The sequence below is a fragment of the Bufo gargarizans genome, chromosome 11 (assembly GCF_014858855.1).
Source record: "Bufo gargarizans isolate SCDJY-AF-19 chromosome 11, ASM1485885v1, whole genome shotgun sequence".
NCBI lineage: Eukaryota > Metazoa > Chordata > Amphibia > Anura > Bufonidae > Bufo > Bufo gargarizans.
Genome location: NC_058090.1, coordinates 45,922,781 through 45,943,193, shown reverse-complemented (window position 1 = coordinate 45,943,193; position 20,413 = coordinate 45,922,781). Strand labels below are relative to the sequence as shown.

Genomic DNA, 20,413 nt, shown 5'->3' with positions numbered 1-20,413 from the left:
GTCCATTGGATAGTGGCAAGGCTTGGTATTGCAGCTTAAGGCCATGTGACCAATGAACGTGACATCACTGTCCTAGAAAGAGGACGCAGCACTCAGTGGAGCACCACAGCCTCTTCAAACAGCTGATTGGCAGGGCCCCCCCGGGAGTTGGACCCCCACCAATCAGATACTAATGACTAATCGTGAGGATAAGTCATCAGTTTTAAACACTCGGACATCCCCTTTAATTTAGGCTCTGTATGCACTGCATTCCTGGCTTCACACGTATGCTTCTCACAGAGGCCTGTGATGAATGCTATATACTGGCATCCGTCACTCGTAAGGTCCCATTGTAAAAAAAAAAAAAAAAAGTTTTTTTGCGGTGGCCCTGTGTATAGGAATGTGTAGTCTGCTGCGCTTTTCCATAAGTTGCCAATGTATACCGGCCTGATGGAGGACAAAATGGCACTCTTTTGGACTCCATCAGGGGAAATGGGGCATTTGGATATGTTTTACGTAAAAAGCTGGGATGTTTTTCTGACGTATACGTTACATTATATGGCGCTAGGAACTAATACAGCAAATATCTCAGATCCCTTTTACAGCAAATTATTCAGACAGCGCAGAATGTGAATGTACTGCGGATGCTAAGTGAATAAACCATCTATCTGGGCACAATTCTCCCTCATCTTAAGGATAGCCTGATATTGGCGTACATTAGAGAACTGTACTAATTAATAAGCACTGCCATATGGGTGGGGCTTTTTTTTTTTTTTTTTGCAGTTCACTCCTATGTCAATTTCAGAAATATGTGGCTGGGCTATTAATGGGCGGCATTATTTGGCAAGCTTCAGGAGTCTCTGGATATCAGGTTCTATGTTGATCGTTGGAAAACTTTTACTGTAGCGCTTGAAAGGTTCTCCTTCAGGGCCAATGAGAAACTTTTCAAAGTTCCAGGACAGGTCAGATCGGTGTACGGGACTCCATACTATATATCTGGGGTCAGTGATCAGGCCTGCTGGGTCGTCATCTGGAGAAGGGAGCTTGTCCTTCAAGTAAGCAAAGACTGGATGAGTGCCTTTTCCATTCACCTCACATTTTTGGAACAAGGTGAAACCAGGTTCGAAGCCATTTCCTGGTCTGACATACTTCAGGGAATTAAGAATCTCTTCATTCTTACAGTTTTCCTAAATTCAAAAATACAATATAAAACAACACATAAGAAAACATGAAAAATATATAAAGTACAATTATCTGGGACAATGTTTGGCCTCTGTACATCGCCGCAGGACATGTTGGTGATACATAAGCAGGAGACATAAATCCTCTGCAGATGATGTAAGAGTCGGGGATTAAGCTGCTAAGCTTGTGTTTAGCATTGACACACGGCTATATTAGATGTTTATATAACTTTTGTAGCATACAGTAGTGTCAGCATACGCCAGTCCATAAACCCTAAGGACACTTTTGGCATATACAGTGGTGTGAAATAGCTTAAAGGCAATGTGTCAGAAAATTACCTAAATCACGTTGTTATTTTTATTTTTCCATGTCAATATCTATAATAAAAAAAACCCATAAAATCCTGTAGTCTATCTATCATTTTAATCCTGCATGTAATGATATCACCTTTATGTATAGATAAGACAGAATCCACCTTTTACAATAGGTAATTCCCTTACGTCCTCAACAGCAGCACAGATGGGGGTTAACTGCCCCTGTGGACTGGTAGGACCGGCGGAATTTTAATGAGCCCAAGAACCAATAAACGATCTTCAGCTCCCTGAAAGGGAGGAGATCACCCCCCAGCCCACCGTGTTTTTTTCTGTCCTCTGAACAGGTGGACTGGCGTGTCGCTCCCTCTCTGGGAGCTGAAGATTGCTTAAGGGTTCCTTTTTCCCTCCATAAAGCTTAGCTCGCTTTCTATGGATCTCAGTGCCTTTATTTTAGGCCTGATCATGGCGATTTCGGTCTGGGGTACCGTTGGGGAGGGGGGCGTCCCCTCCCCTCTTCTTTCAACATCTGTAGACGGTCCTCCGTTCCTCCGTTACCGCATGTGTGCGGCGCTATGGGCGCCGCCATTTTCCGGAAGTGACGCGCCCTAGGTGCGCTACGTCACTTCCGGTTTTCTGAAGCGATGCGGTGATGTATAAAACTCACCTTTCTTTAAACTGGCTCCCTAGAATGACATCCTGGTCTTAGGAATTAGTCTGGGGAGACAATTTTTCGTTTAGGTAGAGCCAGTATAGGCTCTGGTTTTTCTGAGTGCTTGCTTTGGCAGCACATATACAAAAAAAAAGGGAGTGGTGCTGATCTCGTTTCAGGAACCCGCCCATTGGGCGGGGTTTCCTCCTTTTAAGCGCCCAGAGCCCATCAGTCAGTGCTCTGGTTGCGTTGCTTTCACAAGTTAGCGCCAGAGCTCTCCTGTGCTTTGTGATATTCCTGCAGTATTGCTTTGCTTGGGTTTTGTACTTCCTCTTCTTTCAGCTCTATTTCTTCTAGTGCTGGTGGGCCCCCTTAAGGTCTGGTTTTCTCCACCTCCTGATGTTGTAGGTGTTATGACCTGTTTTGTTTCTTCCATTACAGACTATGGCTTCCCCTAAGGAGGATCAGCGGAAGGCTGGGGCCAAGAGGAAGCATTTGGCATGTTACGAATGTAACACACCCCTAGTTGACAGCTGTCCTTACTCCAGATGTGAGAGTTGTCGCACGGCATCCACGGAACCCACGATGCAGGAGATGTTCCAATGGACCAAGACATACGTGGATGATTCCATCAAGGGAGTAGTTCAGCTACTTAATGAGAGGCTACCAGGTCCCTCTCAGACTCCCATGGAGGTGGTCGCACCGGTCGAAAGACCTACCCCCTGTTCAGTGGGGTCTTCTTCTTCTGAGGAAGAAGAATCTACTTCTTGCTTTTTTCCTCCAGAAAAGACGCAGAAGTTACTCAAGTCCATCAGGTCGGGGGACCAGGATGTTGACATGGGGGAGTCCTCCGATCCCGCCGGTCGGACACAGCGTGTCTTTAAAGCGGATGAGACCCTCCTCTCTGTGATGCGCACAGAGTGGAAAAAGCCTGGGAAGGGTCCAGTGCTTACCAGAAAATTCAGACTCATGTACCCGATGGCTAAACCCTTGGTGGAATCGCGGGGTTCCGTTCCCAAGGTGGACATGGCTATAGCCAAGTTGTCCCGGCGCACTCTAGTCCCTGCAGACGATGGGTCTAGCCTGCAGGACCCTCTAGACCGGAGGGCAGAGTGCACCCTTAGGAGGGGTTACGCGGCGGTCGCTGCCTCCGCATCTACTTCCATTGCGGCCACTGAGGTAGCCACCTATCTACGCTCTAGGCTTAATCAAATCCAGACTATGTGGACCAGAGCGTATCAAGAGACGACATCCTGGCAGCCTTCAAGTCAGCCAACCTGGCTATGGACTTTTTAGTTGATTCCTCCCAGATGCAGCTAAAGCTGGCCGCCAAAACTATGGCCCTAGTTTCAGCGGCCCGCAGACCACTCTGGCTGAAACCGTGGATCGCGGATAACGCATCCAAGTTCAACCTTTGTGGGCTCCCCTTCAAACCAGATAGGTGATTCGGGTCCGAATTGGACAAAATAATGGAGGGGCTCTCCGATAAAAAAGGGAAGAGCCTCCCCCAGCAGCCCTTTCGAGGACGCCCCAGACAGGAAAAGAAGGGCGAAGGTCGTTCTGGGCAGCAGTCTTGGCGCAGAGATTGGGGGGGGCCGTCTCGTAAATTTCCGAGACGCCCCCGCAAACCCACCAGGGAGGCAAAACCCTCCTGACTATGGGCCTCCTCGAGGCTCTTGGATAAGCCCTGCTGCCCCTGCAGTGTCTCCTCTAGATTTTCCCGTACCCCTCCCCCAGATTCCCGTGGGGGGCCGTCTTACCCACTTCAAAGACTCTTGGAGCCGGTTGATTGCAGACCCCTGGGTCCAGGACATAGTTTCCGCCGGGTACCGGGTAGATCTTATCTCTCTCCCCCCAGAGAGATTCATCGCCACACGAAGCTTCGGGTCTGCCAAACAGGTGGTCCTAGAATCTTACATTCAGGACTATATTTCCAAGGGAGCCCTGGAGGAGGTACCGGCAGGGGAGAGGGGCCTAGGGATTTATTCACCAGTGTTCCTGGTTCCCAAGAAGACAGGAGATCTCCGGATGATCATCGATTTGAGATTCCTCAATCGATTTATAAGGAAAACAAGGTTTCGCATGGAAACCATAAGGTCAGTCAGCCATATCCTCAATCTTGGGGACGTCATGGCTACTCTGGACCTCAAGGATGCGTACCTTCACATTCCGATCCATTCCGCTTCCCGGAAACTCCTCAGGATCGCGGTCCAGATCTCAGGGGTTTGCAGGCACTTTCAGTTCGCCGTGCTTCCCTTCGGAATCTCTTCTGCCCCCCTCATCTTCACCAAGGTGGTGGTTTCGGTGGTGGCAGCTTTGAGACTCCAAGGTCTGACTATTATTCCTTATCTGGACGATTGGCTTTTCATAGCCTCTTCAGTTCCGATCCTTACCCACCATCTTCAGGTCGCAGTCCCCTTTCTCCTCCGCCTAGGCTGGATTATCAACTGGCAGAAGTCGAATGTGAGCCCATCGACTTCAATCCATTACTTAGGATTCGTGGTCGACTCTGGGGAGATGTCCCTCCGGTTGACTCCAGAAAGGAGAGCACGGATTCAGGACCTGGCAAAGGTCCTTTATGTCCCTCGTCGAGTCTCTATCCGGACTCTCATGAAGATGCTGGGGCTCATGTCAGCGGCTGCGGATGCGGTCCCTTGGGCGTTATGGCACCTCCGTCCTCTTCAGTCGGAGGTCTTACACCTATGGAACGGCAGCCCTGCGGGGCTAGATTCCCTGTGCTCCCTGTCCGGTCAAACCCGAAATTTCCTCAGATGGTGGTTTCAGCTATCAGCAGGGAAGTCTATGACCCAACCAGCTTGGGTCATATTGACTACAGACGCGTCCCTTGTAGGCTGGGGCGCTCACCTGGACGGATCCCCAATTCAGGGATCTTGGTCTCCTCTGGAGCGGCATCTTTCCTCCAATCTTCGCGAGATGCGAGCTATCCGGCTAGCCCTCCTTCACTTTGCGCCTCAGATCCGGGGCAAAGCAGTGAAAGTCCAGTCAGACAATATGACTGCAGTCCTCTATATAAACAAACAGGGAGGCACAAGATCATTGCCCCTTCTGTCAGAGATCGGGGTAATTCTTCGGTGGGCAGAGCTGAACCTTTCCCATCTATCTGCCGTTCATATTCGAGGCTCCCTCAATATGATAGCGGACCGCTTAAGTCGAGGATTACCGACCATGGAGTGGTCTCTGCATCCGGAGATCTTCAGGCAGCTAGTTCACAGATGGGGTATGCCAGAAGTGGATCTCATGGCAAAAAGGTTCAACGCCAAGGTGATGAGGTTCTGTTCCCTCTACAGGGAAGACAACCCCCTGGCGATAGATGCTCTGTCAATACCGTGGAGGTTCAGGCTGGCTTACATCTTCCCTCCCTTTTCCATGATACCGAGGGTATTGATGAAAATCCGTCAGGATCAGGCCTCGGTAATAGCCATCATACCGTTTTGGCCCAGAAGATCCTGGTTTACCCAGCTCATTCAGATGAGTCGGGGACAATACTGGAGACTCCCCCCCTGGAGCAGACCCTGGTGTCGTGGGACACTCACCTCTGCCCAGATCTGCACAGGTTCAACCTGACAACCTGGAGGTTGATCAGTCCCTTCCCAATATAGAAGGGCTTTCCGAGTCGGTCCTGAGAACTTTGTCGCATTCCCGAGCAGAGTCTACAAAGAAGGCCTACTCCAGGATCATGAGAATCTTCGAGGCATGGTGTGATTCCAGACAGGTGGCTGTCATGGTCTTACCTTCTTGCTGTTCTCCTTCGTTTGACATGTGCTGGCGGCCATCTTGGTTTCTGGGTTTCTTGTAGCCTCCCACCCTGCGGCTTCTCCTTCCCACTGGGAGGAGCTGGATGCCTAGCTCATATATATAGGAGGTCTGTGGCTTCAGTTCCTTGCTTGGTCCTCCTGTGTTCACATGCTTCTAAGACTGCTGCTGCTTCTGGTTCCTGATCCTGGCTTCGTCTGACTACCCTGCTGGTTCCTGATCCAGGCTTCGTCTGACTACCCTTCTGGTTCCTGACCTCTGGCTACGCAAGACCCTGCTTCGGTTTAGCCATCCGTTTGGACTTTTGCTACAGCTTGATTTTCAATAAAGCCTTCTTATTTCCACTTATCTCTTGTTGTACGTCTGGTTCATGGTTCCATGACAGTGGCGTCTGCAGATCCGCCCCTTCCTGCGATACTTCAATTTCTTCAGGATGGATTAGATAGAGGCCTATCTCCAGCTACCTTGAAGGTACAGGTTTATGCCATCTCGGCCTGTCTCAACAGGCCACATTCTCGGGACCCACTCATCAAACGCTTCCTGAAGGGAGCTGAAAGACTAAAGCCTACTATACTGAAACCTATCCCCCAGTGGGATCTTTTCAGTAGTGCTCAGGGGGCTAGCATCTCCCCCCTTCAAGCCCTCGGAGGAGGTAAATTTTAAATTTTTGACTTTAAAGATGGTCTTTCTTCTGGCTATAGCTTCAGCCAAAAGAGTTTCTGAATTGCAGGCTTTCTCCACAAATCACCCGTACATTATTTTTCTACAGGATAGAGTACTCCTGAAGTTTTTACCTTACTTCAGGCCTAAGGTGCCTACTTTCCAGAACATCAATCAGGTAATATCTTTACCAGTTTTGTTTACAGCCTCCTCCTCTGATACTCCAGCTAGAGACCCGCTGGATATTTCAAGATGCCTCCAGATCTATGTGGATAGATCTAGTGAGTTCAGGATAGATGAGAATCTTCTTATCCTGTTTGCCGGTAAGTCTAAAGGCCGTAAAGCGTCTAAAGCCACCATTAGTCGCTGGATCAAGGAGGCCATTATGGAAGCTTTCGTCTCCCAATCCTTAGATCCTCCCGAGTTTGTGAGGGCCCATTCTACTAGGGCGGTCTCCACCTCGATTGCGGAGAGAAGACTCCTCCCCTTAGAGTTGATCTGTAAGGCGGCCTCCTGGAGCTCTGAGTCAACCTTCATCTCCCATTATAGGATAGATGCTAGGATGGCAGAGTTTTCGGCTTTTGAGCAGACTGTTCTTAGTTCTGCCAGGCATGAGGACCCTCCCTAGGGGATTCTTCTTGCTATCTCCCCATCTGTGCTGCTGTTGAGGACGTAAGGGAATCGTTAATTTCTAACGATAATTTGTTTTCCCTTAGTCCTAACAGCAGCACACAAATATCCCACCCTAAATACATTATGCTTGTTAAAAACACGGTGGGCTGGGGGGTGATCTCCTCCCTTTCAGGGAGCTGAAGATCGTTTATTGGTTCTTGGGCTCATTAAAATTCCGCCGGTCCTACCAGTCCACAGGGGCAGTTAACCCCCATCTGTGCTGCTGTTAGGACTAAGGGAAAACAAATTTAGAAATTAACGATTGTCACAGCTTATATACTCCCTCCCTGTACAATTGTTCCATAGAAGGCAATGAGGTCCCCTCCTGACCATTGTGTCTATGGACCATGTGGCTGCCCTAAAGCAATTTTCTTAATGCTTTCTAAATGCTGTTAAGAACAGCTCAGGTAAGATGGCCGCCCCCATAATCATGTTCAGGAAGTAGAATGAATAAATCTTCAATCAGAAAATAAGAAGAGATTAAAAATAAAGATGTGTCGCTATCTGGATTTAACTGGCATAAAAAATGTTCAGCATGATCAACCCTATTAAACGAGGCATAATGCATGTTAGGGTTGATCATGCTGAGTTAAACAATCCTTTTGTAGTTGAAATTGGAGCATGTGCAGTTTGGTTCTCAGCATCGTGGAAAACCGATTGAAATTTACTGCGCATGTGCTGATTCAACAATTTTCTGGCACATGTGCAGGATTACAGTGCCAGGAGGGAAGACAGTGAGGATACCTGGCCCTGTCACTCAAGGGAAGGAAGGAAGGTAGGGGTGAAGCGGTGCTCCAAGGGCCTAAGGCTGGGTTGACATCACCGCTATATTTTTCAAACGGAGCTGAACAAATATTGACTTCAATTAAGGCTACTTTCACACTAGAGTTTTTGCTGGATCCGGCAGGGTTCTGCAAAAACGCTTCCGTTACTGATAATACAACCGTCTACCGTCTAATACAACCAGATAATACAATCTGGTTGTATTATCTTTAACATAGCCAAGACGGATCCGTCATGAACTCCACTGAAAGTCAATGGAGGACGGATTCGTTTTCTATTGTATTAGATTGTGTCAGAGAAAACGGATCCGTCCCCATTGACTTGCATTGTGGGTCATGACGGATTAGTTTTGCTCCGCATCCCAGGACAGAAAGCAAACTACAACATGCTGCGGTTTGCTCTCCGGTATGAGAACAGAACGGAATGCATTTTGGAGCACTCCGTTCTGTTCAGTTACGTTTTGTCTCTATTGACAATGAATGGGGACAAAACGGAAGCGTTTTTTCCGGTATTGAGACCCTATAACGGATCTCAATACCATAAAATATTAAAGCTAAGGTGAAAGTAGCCTAAGTCCGTACAGAATCCTTTTTTTTTTTTTTTACTGGATGAAAAAGTCCTACATGCAGGACTTTTTCGTCCGGTCTTTTTTGACAGAATCTGTGACAGGGGCCCCAAACAAAGCCTCCAACACAGATGTGAGCAAACCCTAAATTATTTATCAAATAAAGGGGGGGGGGGGGGTCATTTATTAAGGCCGGTGTTTTAGATGCCGATCTAAATAAACCCTATACTTGGCGGTGGATCCGCCAAAGTTATGAAGAGGCACTGGCCTCTGCCTAATTTCGCAGTGCCACTTCTAAATGTAAGACAGCTTCCGAGATGTCTTACATGTAGACCTTTTTCTAGACATAGAAAATGAAAATGAGACGGCCCTGTCAACCCCTCCCCTTCTCGTACACGACACACCCACTTTTTTAGACCTGGCGTGAACGGGGAGAAGTCGTTGCGCTACAATCTACACCTGAAATGCGCCTAATATAGGGGAATTTCAGCTTCATAAATGACCCCCAAAGTTAAGATTTATCTACAAGTGATTTCAACTATAGAGGGAACATAACTCAGCATGATCGTCACTAACAGACAGCATGCCCGTTAGGGTTAGTCATGATGACAGATGCTCTTTAACATATTAGTAAGGCCTCATGCACACGGACAATAATAGGACATGTTCTATTTTTGGCGTAACGGAAATACGGACATACGGAAATGGGATGCACACGGAGTACCTTCCATTTTTTTGCGGACCCATTGAAATGAATGGTTCCGTATACGGTCCGCAAAAAACCCGGAACGGATATGGAAGGAAAATACGTTCGTGTGCATGAGCCCTAATGCTGAGAAATGCCACACAGTCAGGTTTCTGCATGCAGTTTTGGAATACAAAACCATGAGTGAATAAAAAAAAAAAAGAGAAGTCAGCAGAACCAGATACCACAATGCAGCACAAAGTACTGCTCCAGCAGAGCCAAATACACAGTGTAGCACAAAATACTGCTCTCCTCACCCCAGCATTCAACTTTATCACTGTCCTAAGGATGGCAATACAGTTGAACACAGGTGGGCACTTTCTTCTGCCAGCCAGATGCTCCTACATTATTAAAGGGGATGTCCGGGTTCAGAGCCCTTATTTTCACCCAGGCAGCCGTCCTGAGGCTAGCATCGTAGCATCTCATGCTCCGATGCACTCCCTTGCCTTGCGCTAGATCGCGCAGGGCACGGGCTCTTTTGTTTTCAATAACACACGGCCGAGCGGAAGCTTCCGCCCGGCAGTGTGTTTGGTGACGTCACCGGCTCTGATGGGCGGGCTTTAGTGCTGCCCTAGCCGTTTTACTGGCTAGGGCAGCGCTAAATCCCGCCCATCAGTGCTGGTGACGTCACCGGGCTTCCTGGCAGCCCCATGGAGAGCCCTGGTACGTCCCTGGATCTCCAAAAAATGCCTTTGCCCTGCGTGATTTAGCGTAGGGCAAAGGAGAGCATCGGAGCAGCCTGGGTGAAAATGGAGGTATGTCCTGGCTCATCTCTGAACCCGGACAACCCCTTTAATGCTGACAGCACCAGCTATGTACCCAACCGGCAGCCATGAGGAGGGCTTGGGCAGCCCCCTGGACATTGGCTCACTGGGAAATTTCCCAGAAGGATCTATTGCCAGTCAACCCATGCCCATTCATTTAATGCCAGACCCCAATGATATGACGCTGATGACCAATCCGGAGGATATTTAAAAGCTAGAATACCCCTTTAAGCACCGTTTACATAGGGTGTTGATCATACAAAGTCTTGCTCCCACTCCTCTGATCAGTAGGCAATTCACAAATATCTTTTTTTTTTGTCAGCAACACCCCTCCCCCAACCTCATGTAAGAACAAAGCAACAAGCCTTGTCCTGCCATGATTAGCTGCTATGCTTTCTCAACAGAATATTTTTTTCTCCTTTGAACCCCATTTAATATACAGACATGTCAGAAGACAGAAAGCTTTCTTGTGTATGCATCCGGAGGCTCAGGAAAAGACTTTGCTAATGAGTGTGAAATAAACAGCATGATGCATTGTAACATTACTATATTCTGCCGGCAGAGGATTGCCTAGACTGGATGCAATTGTAGCAAACTCTCATATGTAAGAAGTGTAAGGCTAGGTCTACACGACGACATTTGTCACGCAACATTTTGTTGCACCAATGTCGCGCGACAATTTTTATAATGGCAGTCTATGGTGTCGCACTGCAACATGCTGCGACTGCGACGCAACAGTCACAGAAAATCCATTCGAGATGGATTTTTCTGCGACTGTTGCGTTGCAGTGGCAGTATGTCGCATGTTGCAGTGCGACACCATAGACTGCCATTATAAAAATTGTCGCGCGACATTAGTGCAACAAAATGTCGTGCGACAACTGTTGCGCCCTATCTGTCGCACGACAAATGTAATCGTGTAGACCTAGCCTTAGGCTACTTTCACACTGGCGTTTCTGGGTCCGCCTGTGAGATCCGTTTCAGGGCTCTCACAAGCGGCCCAAAACGGATCAGTTCAACCCCAATGCATTCTGAATGGGTAAGGATCCGCTCAGAATGCATCATTTTGGCTGTTTGGTCTCCGTTGCGTTTTTTAGACGGTCACTAAAACGCAGCTTGCAGCGTTTTGGTGACCGTCTGACTATGCAGAGCCAAACGGATCTGTCATGACTTACAATGTAAGTCAATGGGGACAGATCCGTTTTTCACTTACACAATATGGTGCAATTGAAAACGGATCCGTCCCCCATTGACTTTCAATGTAAGTCCAGACGGATCCGTTTTGACTTAGACTTTTTTTATGAATAATGCAAACGGATCCGTTCTGAACAGATACAAGCGTTTGCTTTATTGGTGCGCATCCATCTGTGCAGATACAAGACGGATCCGCACCAAATGCGCGTGTGAAAGTAGCCTTAGATCTACACTCCAAAATGTTTTTTTTTAAATTACTGCTGCATGTATGTTGTCCGGCAGAATCTTGGAAATCGTAACGGGAACGAGATGGACCCCGTTAGGCCTCTTTCACCAAGTGATACGTATTGTGTCAGGATCCACGGATGTTTTCCATGCAAGTTCAATCACTTTTGTCTGCGATTGCTTTCAAAGTGTGCATTTTTACACCCAGAATATTTCCGGACTGCATGTGCTTTTCACAAGAGTGAAAAAAACTAAAGAATAACACTTATCATCTTCTAGCAGCCATCGGTGAAAAACACCGTACATCCGTATGCCTTCCGTTTTTCATACAAGCCCCATTCACTTCTATGGAACCAGGGCTGTGTGTAAAACATGCAGAGATTTTTCCTGAATGCAGAGATGTTGTACGACGTTCCTGTGCACAGACCTATTGAAATGAATGGATCAGGATTCAGTCCGGATGCTTTGCGTCCACTACACGTATCGCATCCAGATGGAAAACTCGCTCGTGTTAAATAGCCCCTATAGTCATCGGGATCTGTCAGGCGTCATTGGTGTCTAGCATATGCCGTATGTTGGATTGGGGTGCCCAATCCATATCTGAATGTGCCCTAAACTGGGTCGTTTTTGCTATAATTTACCCATTTTTATATGAACATAGGCTGGTTCAGATGCTGTACGCTGTCTTTCTATATAAAGTTGCAGTCATTCTGCTTTTTCATGTACTACATGTGCAGGGGGTGGGGGAATAGGGGCCCACCGGGGGATTCACCTGTTCCTCTGTGGGCCAGTCCGAGCATGGGTGCTTCTGTTTTTTGTATTTTTTTTTCTGTTCCAATACAGCACCAGCGGTGTGACGTTAGCCTCACTCAAGCCATCGAGCCATCATTCAAGTCCTCCTCAGGTCCTACACAGGTTTCCATGGTAACGGTGTCCCAAAGTAGGAGTGCTGTGCGTGCGGCTATACAGCGCCCGGTGAATGATGCAACAGCATGAAACACATTTTACAGAGTCGCTTACCTGGAAACCAAATTGATTGCATGGAAATCCCAGCACTACCAGCCGACGTGGGTACTTGCATTGCAGCTCGTTGAGCTGCGTGTAGTCCCTGATGGTGGTATCTCACAGGGAAGCAACATTTTCTATTAAAACCACCCTTCCCCGAAAAACGTTGAAGTCCACCTTTTCCCCCTCAAGGTTTGTAGCATGCAGGTCATAGAAGGATTTAGCTATGTAAGCCATGGCTTCTACATTAAGACCAGCCAGGACTCTGTACAGACTGCCTGTCCGGGGCCTTTTATCGGAAGATCATGTGACCAGTCGCCGGCGATGTGTATCTGTAAGGTGTACGTTACAGAAAGCTGATATGTCAGTGTTACTGATACCACCAGCTTGTCTGACAAACAAAGCCATTGTAGCTCTGCAGTCTATGATGGCCCTTCATAAAAGATGCAACGGCTTGGTTAGTGGTTTTGTGTTCACTTGGAAGGTTGTGGCTGGTTAGTCCACGGAATTACAGTGTAGTATCTGCCCACATCTGCGGAAAAATATAATCAATATGCATATCATTTTTAAACCCAGGCCAGTAAGTCTAAAATAATAATAAAAACTATAATAGCCAGCCTACCCTATATGACTACGAGACGTCGAACATATAGTACATACACCGACTACAAGCCGGTCGTCGACTCGATGCACCGACGCTCACTCTACCTATCTACAACCCTTCATAGAGAAGCCAGAGATCCACTGCAAGCCGGGCATCATTTAAAATTTAAAGTTATCAGCCACGTAGGACGCTAGGCATAGCGGGACCCACGATCCAGCCGCACTGCCGATAGGAGAGGGGCCGTTATAGAAGATGGTGATCTCAAACATATCGTGGAATGGTAACGTATGATTTACAAGGTTACAATCTAATACGTTATCAAGGGAAATATCACAGTGACAAGATATTCTAAGATCAAAGAGCTTGCCTACAAATAAGTGATCTGAAATACGGATCATTCATAGGATAAAAGATACGAGTGCACTGAATAATTCTATTATCTTATCATTACATCCTTGGAATAGAATCTTATTTCCATAACTTTTTGGAAGGAGACTACCTATACATACAAGTCCACATCATTATTTTATGATCAACTATTTTGCAACATTGTGTCCTAAAGGAAAGTAACATTGTATTCCGCAACCTTTGGGCACGCGATTACTCTAATATAAGTCTTCATCATCATCCTCATAATCAAATATTTGAACGGGACATTTGCATATATACTTTAATCAACATATAATGGTCACTTTTGGAACATACTACTAAAGAGTGACTTTTTGTATATTTTATCTTATATTCTTTTGGATCTATATGTATATTTTTGGGACTTATACTGCTATTGCCATACTATACTAATTGCCATCATTTATTGCTGCCACTATAATCTACTGCTGCTAAGAATACCTATTGTCGCCAATATTGTCTATAGCTGTTAGGTTCTACAATCAGTTGATATTATTTTTTCCTAATTTTATATATGCGATTTTTCATCTTTTTTTTTCATCCTGTATTTTTTTTTTTATTGTAACACAAGGTGTGAATAAATTTGTTTATAACTCCTCATTCTAGAGTAGTCCATGCGACACCAGATATTAGTGTGCCATCCATTATTTTAACTTTTATTAAAATAATAACTTTGCTGGAAAGAAATTGCTTGCACTCAGGGAGGCAACACCAATGAGGCCAGGTGAGGCGAAAGCCTCAGGCAGCACCAGGTAGGAGCAAGAGAGGGTCAATCAAAGGGCCATGGGCTGAAGGGAAGAGCTTAGGTTAAGAAATTGGCATTGGGGAGATAGGGGCGACATTTCAGTTTTTGCCTCAGGCTTGCACTGATATTTCCTCACAATGGAGATCTGATCATTGATTGCTCTAAAGGTTGCCATACACATGTAAATGGCTTGTTCTTCTTCTGGGAGGTCTTTTAGCAGACCCCTTCTTGTGACCAGACCTACAGAGGGAAGCATACTTCTTGTTCCCCGCTGATAGGTCCCGGCTTCTTCGGTCCCAAATCACAACTGTAGCGCTCACTATCAACATCCAGTGTTACGCTGCTGCAGAAAATGACTGGACGCAGATGTGACCTCCTTGTGTCAAGTGGCCAATTGATGCAATGCAAGGGAAGCCGGACAACCTCTTTAAACCCCTTTTATATGTTCATTCTCAATCCTTGCCCAGTGTAAAGGTGCCAAACAGTCAAAAAAGGCAAAACGCTCATTTTCGTTGATCACATTTTCTGTGTTGACATAAAAATGATCATTTGTCAGCAGCACATCTCCCCATGTTAGTCAATGTACATTTTACAGCAGTTGGTGTGGAACCATGGTGTCAAGCAACACATTTGACTTTGGGCTAATCCTAAGGGGCGTTATCCTGGCAGTCTCCTGCTTTTTCACCCTTTAACCTGGATCTGGACTGCTCTGCAGGGGAACCACCAGGCCAATGCCTACTGGAATTTTCTCTGTATCATTGAAATTACCAGGGTCAGTGACACCCGAGGAAAAGAGCACCCACGGCTTAGGAAAATTGTAGTCAGAGATAGGCCGAGGTCAATACAGTACAGAAAAATGGTCTGAAGTCAGAGCAGGCAATGAAGGGTCAATAAAGAGGTCAGGCAAAAGAGAGTCACAATCCAGGAAATAGGCAGAAAGTCAGTACAAGGGCAGACAACAGAAACAGGACACCTTAGCAAGATACAAGCACACTAGCAAACCTATTGCTCAGGCACCCTTCCATAAGGGAAGGTGCCTAAAGTACCCAAAGTTTGGCAGCCATGGCTGGTGGTGAGAATTAGGTCAAGCACATGTTGGCCTTTAAGAGCCAGCACGTGCCTTCTGGGCAGTAGAGGAGGGACCTTGCCCATAAGTAGGCCAGAGCCCGTGTTGAGAGACAGAGAAAACTCAGAAGCCGGACCTGCCGAAAAGAGAAGTACAGTGAGAGGTGGGTCCGAGCGGCTGGAAATGGTGAGCAGAGCAGGAGCAGCTGTGAGCCACCTCTAGAACATTACATACAATGTAACTCTATGAAGGAGGGGTTTGAATGAACAATTGTAAGAACGATCAAACCCTTCCTGATAATTGGCAAGTGAAAATGAAAGTAAACGGGCACGATCGACTTCATTTATTGTGGATGGGGCATGTTACAGCCAATTTATCTGCTCATTAAAAATACTTTTACTGTATAGTTCATCAGAATGGATTATTTAACTAAATGGGTCATTAGTTGGGTGAAAATTAACAACTGTTTTAGCCGTGTTCTCAGGGCTTTTACTATCCTCAGGATAGGTCAGGATAGGTCATCAATATCATATTGGTGGGGTCCGACACCCCGCCGATCAGCTGTATGTTCAGTGTGCATGCGCCGTTTCCCTTCTCGCCTTCTGCTCTGCTGCTGCTTTGCCATAGACATTGCAGCAGTAGGAAGAGAGAAGGGAAACAGCACATGGTCACTGCGTGCGCCATCTCCTCGAACAGCTGATCGGCGGGGGCGCCGGGTGTCTGACCCCAGCTGATCTGATATTGATGACTTATCCTGAGGATAGGTAATCAATACTAAAAGCCCGGAGAATCCCTTTAAAGATCTCTCCCTAAAAGAGAGATCTCAGAAAGATTGATTGTCCTTCTCCGGTGTCATTGAACATGTATGACCAGCTTGATTGGCTGAAACTGCCTAAAATGCATCTGGCTGCATCAGTGAAACTATTGTTCACTAATCTGCTGTTAAAACTGCCCTATCTTATGTGCATGGCAACCTAAGTACAAAAGAATTAATGAGAACTACCATATGCATACCTATATACTACATACTGTATATGTTTACATTGTACCATCCAACATACCCTGAAATTTGCTCATATGTATCTGCTGGAGTTGGTGAAAGTTAGTGGGGGGTTTCAGTAACTTTCACTAAAGTCAAGGGAAAAGGACCATCCTATATTGATGACCTATCCTCAGGTAAGTTGAAGTATTTCATTTCTATGTAGGTTTTTTCAATCTCTGATAGCCCATTGAATGAAATACTTAGTTATCACACAACCGTATACATTAATAGGCCACAGATTCTATCACTGGATGGCGGCCCCCTGACGACGCAATGAGAGTGATGCGACTCCTTTGATCATGCCACAGTCCATACTGAAGAGCACAGATTGTACCATAGTTTAAGACCTTCCTGTGTTAGAGATACGGCCACACGGTCAGGTTTCCTGATGCTGTTTTGGAAGCCAAAATCAGGAGTGAATCATAAAAGGAAAGAAAGTATAAAGAACAGATACAACTTCTCTTTTTTGAATTCACTCCTGGTTTTGACTTCCAAAACTGCATGCAGAAACCTGACCTTGTGACCGCACCCTAATACAAAAACATATATCCATTCACTGCTCTGTGCTGACAACACGTGGCTGGCAATCATCCCTGTCACACTGAAATTAACGTTATAATGTGGAAAACTGAAGTTGTCAGACGTCAGACAAGCCCTATTGTCCTGTAAGTGTAGCAGTGAATGGCCCCCCATTGTCAGTCCATGTTAAGGAATTGTTTGCATCCCAGTGAATAGTCTCTACATACAAACAGCCACACACAAGTCATAATAATCAGATCTTAGACCAAATATTCACAACATATAGAGGCAACCTTAGACTTAGGCCTCATGCACACGGGCGTTGGTCGGCCGTGGCCGTATTGCGGCCTTGAAACGGCGGGTCGGCAATCCACGACCGCCGCCCGTGTGAACCCCGCATCACGGATGCGGGGCCATTCACTTGCAGGCCACAAAACGCACATCCGCAAAAAATACAGATGACGTCCATTTTTTTGAGGACCCATTGTTACAATGCCTATTCCAGTGCTGCGGAACGGACATACGGATCTTCCCTTCACCTCTTTCTAAGGTCTCATGCATACGACCGTATTTTTGGTCTGTATCTAATCTGCATTTTTTTGCAGATTGCACCCGGACCTATTCATTTCTATGTGTCCGCAAAAAGAACAGACAGCACACGGATGTCGGGCCGCAAATTATAGAACCTTTCCTATTGTCCATTTTGTGGACAAGAATAGGCTTTTTTACAGTAGGTACCAGTGGGATGCACAAAGACCACATGCGTCTTTTGCAGAACCGCGATTTGCCGACTGTAAAACGGATGTGGTCATGTGCAGGAGGCCTAACTAAGACAACACCACAGATATAGACACATTTGACAACCCAAATCATACATTTGGCGCAAACTAAAAATGCTGCAGGCACACTATTCTGGGGCAAAATAACCCTATCTTAATATATGTTCTATACTGTTTCAGAAAGGCAAAGAAAAGTAAAAAGTGATATGTAATGTTTCGTTGCCCCTTTTTGGTGATACTTTTGCCCCTATAAGTAACCGCATTAGTTACTGTCTGTAATTCTCTCTAATGCACATTGTTATTCTGTTACACGTGATACCTGAAAGTGATCCCCGCATTGTCAGCTCAAGAGTCACAGAGATTCCTATGCAAATATACGTAGGTTTAGTTTTTTTACGTTAGTGAGAGCACTACTGTGTAAAACTAAGGCTATATTCACACGACAGTGATGGATGTTTTCAGAGCCAATTAAAGTCTATGGGACTAGTCACATTAACTTTTTCTAGCGACCAGTCAATAAAGGCCATAAAATAATAGGACATAATTTTTGACCGTTTTCATGGCAGATGTACCCCATTGAAATCAATGACCCAATCAAAATCATCCGTATTTTTGTGGCCGTGGCCATTAAAGGGAGTCTGTCAGCACATTTACCCTTTTTTAACAGTTCCCATAGAGCTGTAGCCGCAACACAGATGATTAAAACGATACCTTTATTTGCTTTTGTGGACTTGTAAAACTGCCAAAAACGAACTTTGATGCATATGAAAATGAGGGCTCGCAGGTGCCCAGGGCGGCGTCCACCGCGTTGGTGCCCAGGCAGCTCTGCCTCTTCGGCTCTTATCCCCACCCAGCCTCTTCCTCTGCCAGCCCATCTGTTTTCTCTCCCCCTCAGCGAGATCCTGCGCGCTGACTTCCTTGGCCGGGCCATGCGCACTGCGATGCCCATTGCTGGCACGGCATCGCAGTAGCTTATGCACATGCGCCGGCTAGCGGCGCTAAAACTGTAGAAAGGAGGCGGTCCATCGGCGCAGGAGAAGAGGAGGAAAGCCGAGCGAGCAGCTGTCACTGCAGACACAGAGAGCCAATCTGTTTGATCTAAAAATGACCAGATGGCCAGAAAGTGGATGCTGTGAGGGTTTGTTTTCACAGCATGTTATGATTTTTTTTATAAATTTTTGAGGCACAAGATGACCCCCCCCCCCCCCAAAAAAAAAAATAATAATAAAAAAAATGGTGATCTGAACATTTAGAATTTATTATTCTATTAACTTTTCTGTTTAGGCCCTCATACTGTTCACTGTGCAGGATAAATACTGTTACGGTATATTTTTATACTTCAGACATTTTCGGTATCTGGTAATATAAATTCTGTGAGCATTCTGACTTCTCTCAGTGTCCTACCATTCTGCACCCAAGGGTGGGGAGGGTTTTGGAGGGATGGGAATGCAGCTTAGCGTTCTGTTTGGGTGCATTATTGCCTCTTGGTACTGTGCTTTTTTTTTACTATTATATGTTTTAATGGAAAACCTAATAAACAGATGTCAAAAGAAATTCTGTGAGCATTCTGCAGCCTGGCGGCAGGGCACACAAGGGAGCTTGGTCAGTCCTCTTTTATTATCTGCTTGACCATATTCATGTGTAGTTTCGGTCCGCACCTGATCTGCATTTTTTGTGGATCGGATGTGGACCCGTTCATCTCAATGGGGCCACAAGTCCATTCCACGGCTAAGGAAAAAAATTGAACATGTCTGATTCTTGTCCAGAACATTTCTGCAGTAGTAAAAAAATGGCAGCATGCACTTGGCCAGTATCCGTGTTTTGCAGATCAGCAATTTGCAGACCCCAAATTGTGCATAAGTCCTTAGGGTATGTCCACATGACTGCAAAACCCTCACCAAATCTGCGGAAAAATCCATGTGAGTTACAAGTGGATTTTGGCGCACTCTTTGCTGAGAATTTCAACCTATTGAAAAGGGTAAAATCCATGATGGAATCCTACAGTATACATTGACATCCTGGGAGTTTAAAATTTGCGCCACTTGTCAATTTCCAGGTGGATTTTTTATACTGTGTGTGGATGAGATTTCACTTTGCTGCTACTGTAAAATGCTGCAGGTTTTCCACCCGTAATTACGTTGTTGTAAATCTACAGCATATACATCCTGTGCGGCCGTAGCCGTATGCTAGAATACAATGAACGCTGCCTGATGAAACTGTATTGCACATAATAAAGAGTTCTACTGGGAAACTTAAAGGGGTTATCCACCCAGGACAGACATGGCCTTACCCTGGGTTCACACCTGAGCGTTTCCCAAACGCGCGTCAAACGCGCGTTTTTGTAATAGTGAACGCGCGTTTGACGCGCGTTTGTGTCATTGACTGCAGTGTCCTATGGCCACAAACGCGCGTCAAAACGCCCCAAAGAAGCTCAAGTACTTGTTTGAGCGTCGGGCGTTTTACAGCGCGTTCGTACGCGCTGTAAAACGCCCAGGTGTGAACCATTCCCATAGGGAAGCATTGGATTTCATGTCTTGAGCGTTTTACAGCGCGTTTGAACGCGCTGTAAAACGCTCAGGTATGAACCCAGGGTTAGGGTGGCCACTGGCTTCACCCAAGAAAGCCGGACCTCACTGGCCTCGCCCTGAAACCGATAAACCACCCCTGCCTCCGTGAAGTCCCCCCCCCCCCCTCGTCGGCCGGGGAAAAAACGTGGGGAGGAGAGGGAAGAAGTTTCTGA

At 46.3% G+C, this 20,413-nt stretch overlaps 1 protein-coding gene across 1 annotated transcript; it reads right to left on the bottom strand.

The window, feature by feature from the left end:
- Positions 1-815: 815 nt before the first annotated feature.
- GPX2 (glutathione peroxidase 2) lies at positions 816-12,747 on the bottom strand. The gene is made up of 2 exons (XM_044272700.1): positions 12,526-12,747; positions 816-1,166 (listed from the first exon to the last, which is right to left on the bottom strand). Exons 1-2 carry the CDS (start codon positions 12,745-12,747, stop codon positions 816-818), a joined length of 573 nt encoding a protein of 190 aa, XP_044128635.1.
- Positions 12,748-20,413: the final 7,666 nt, after the last annotated feature.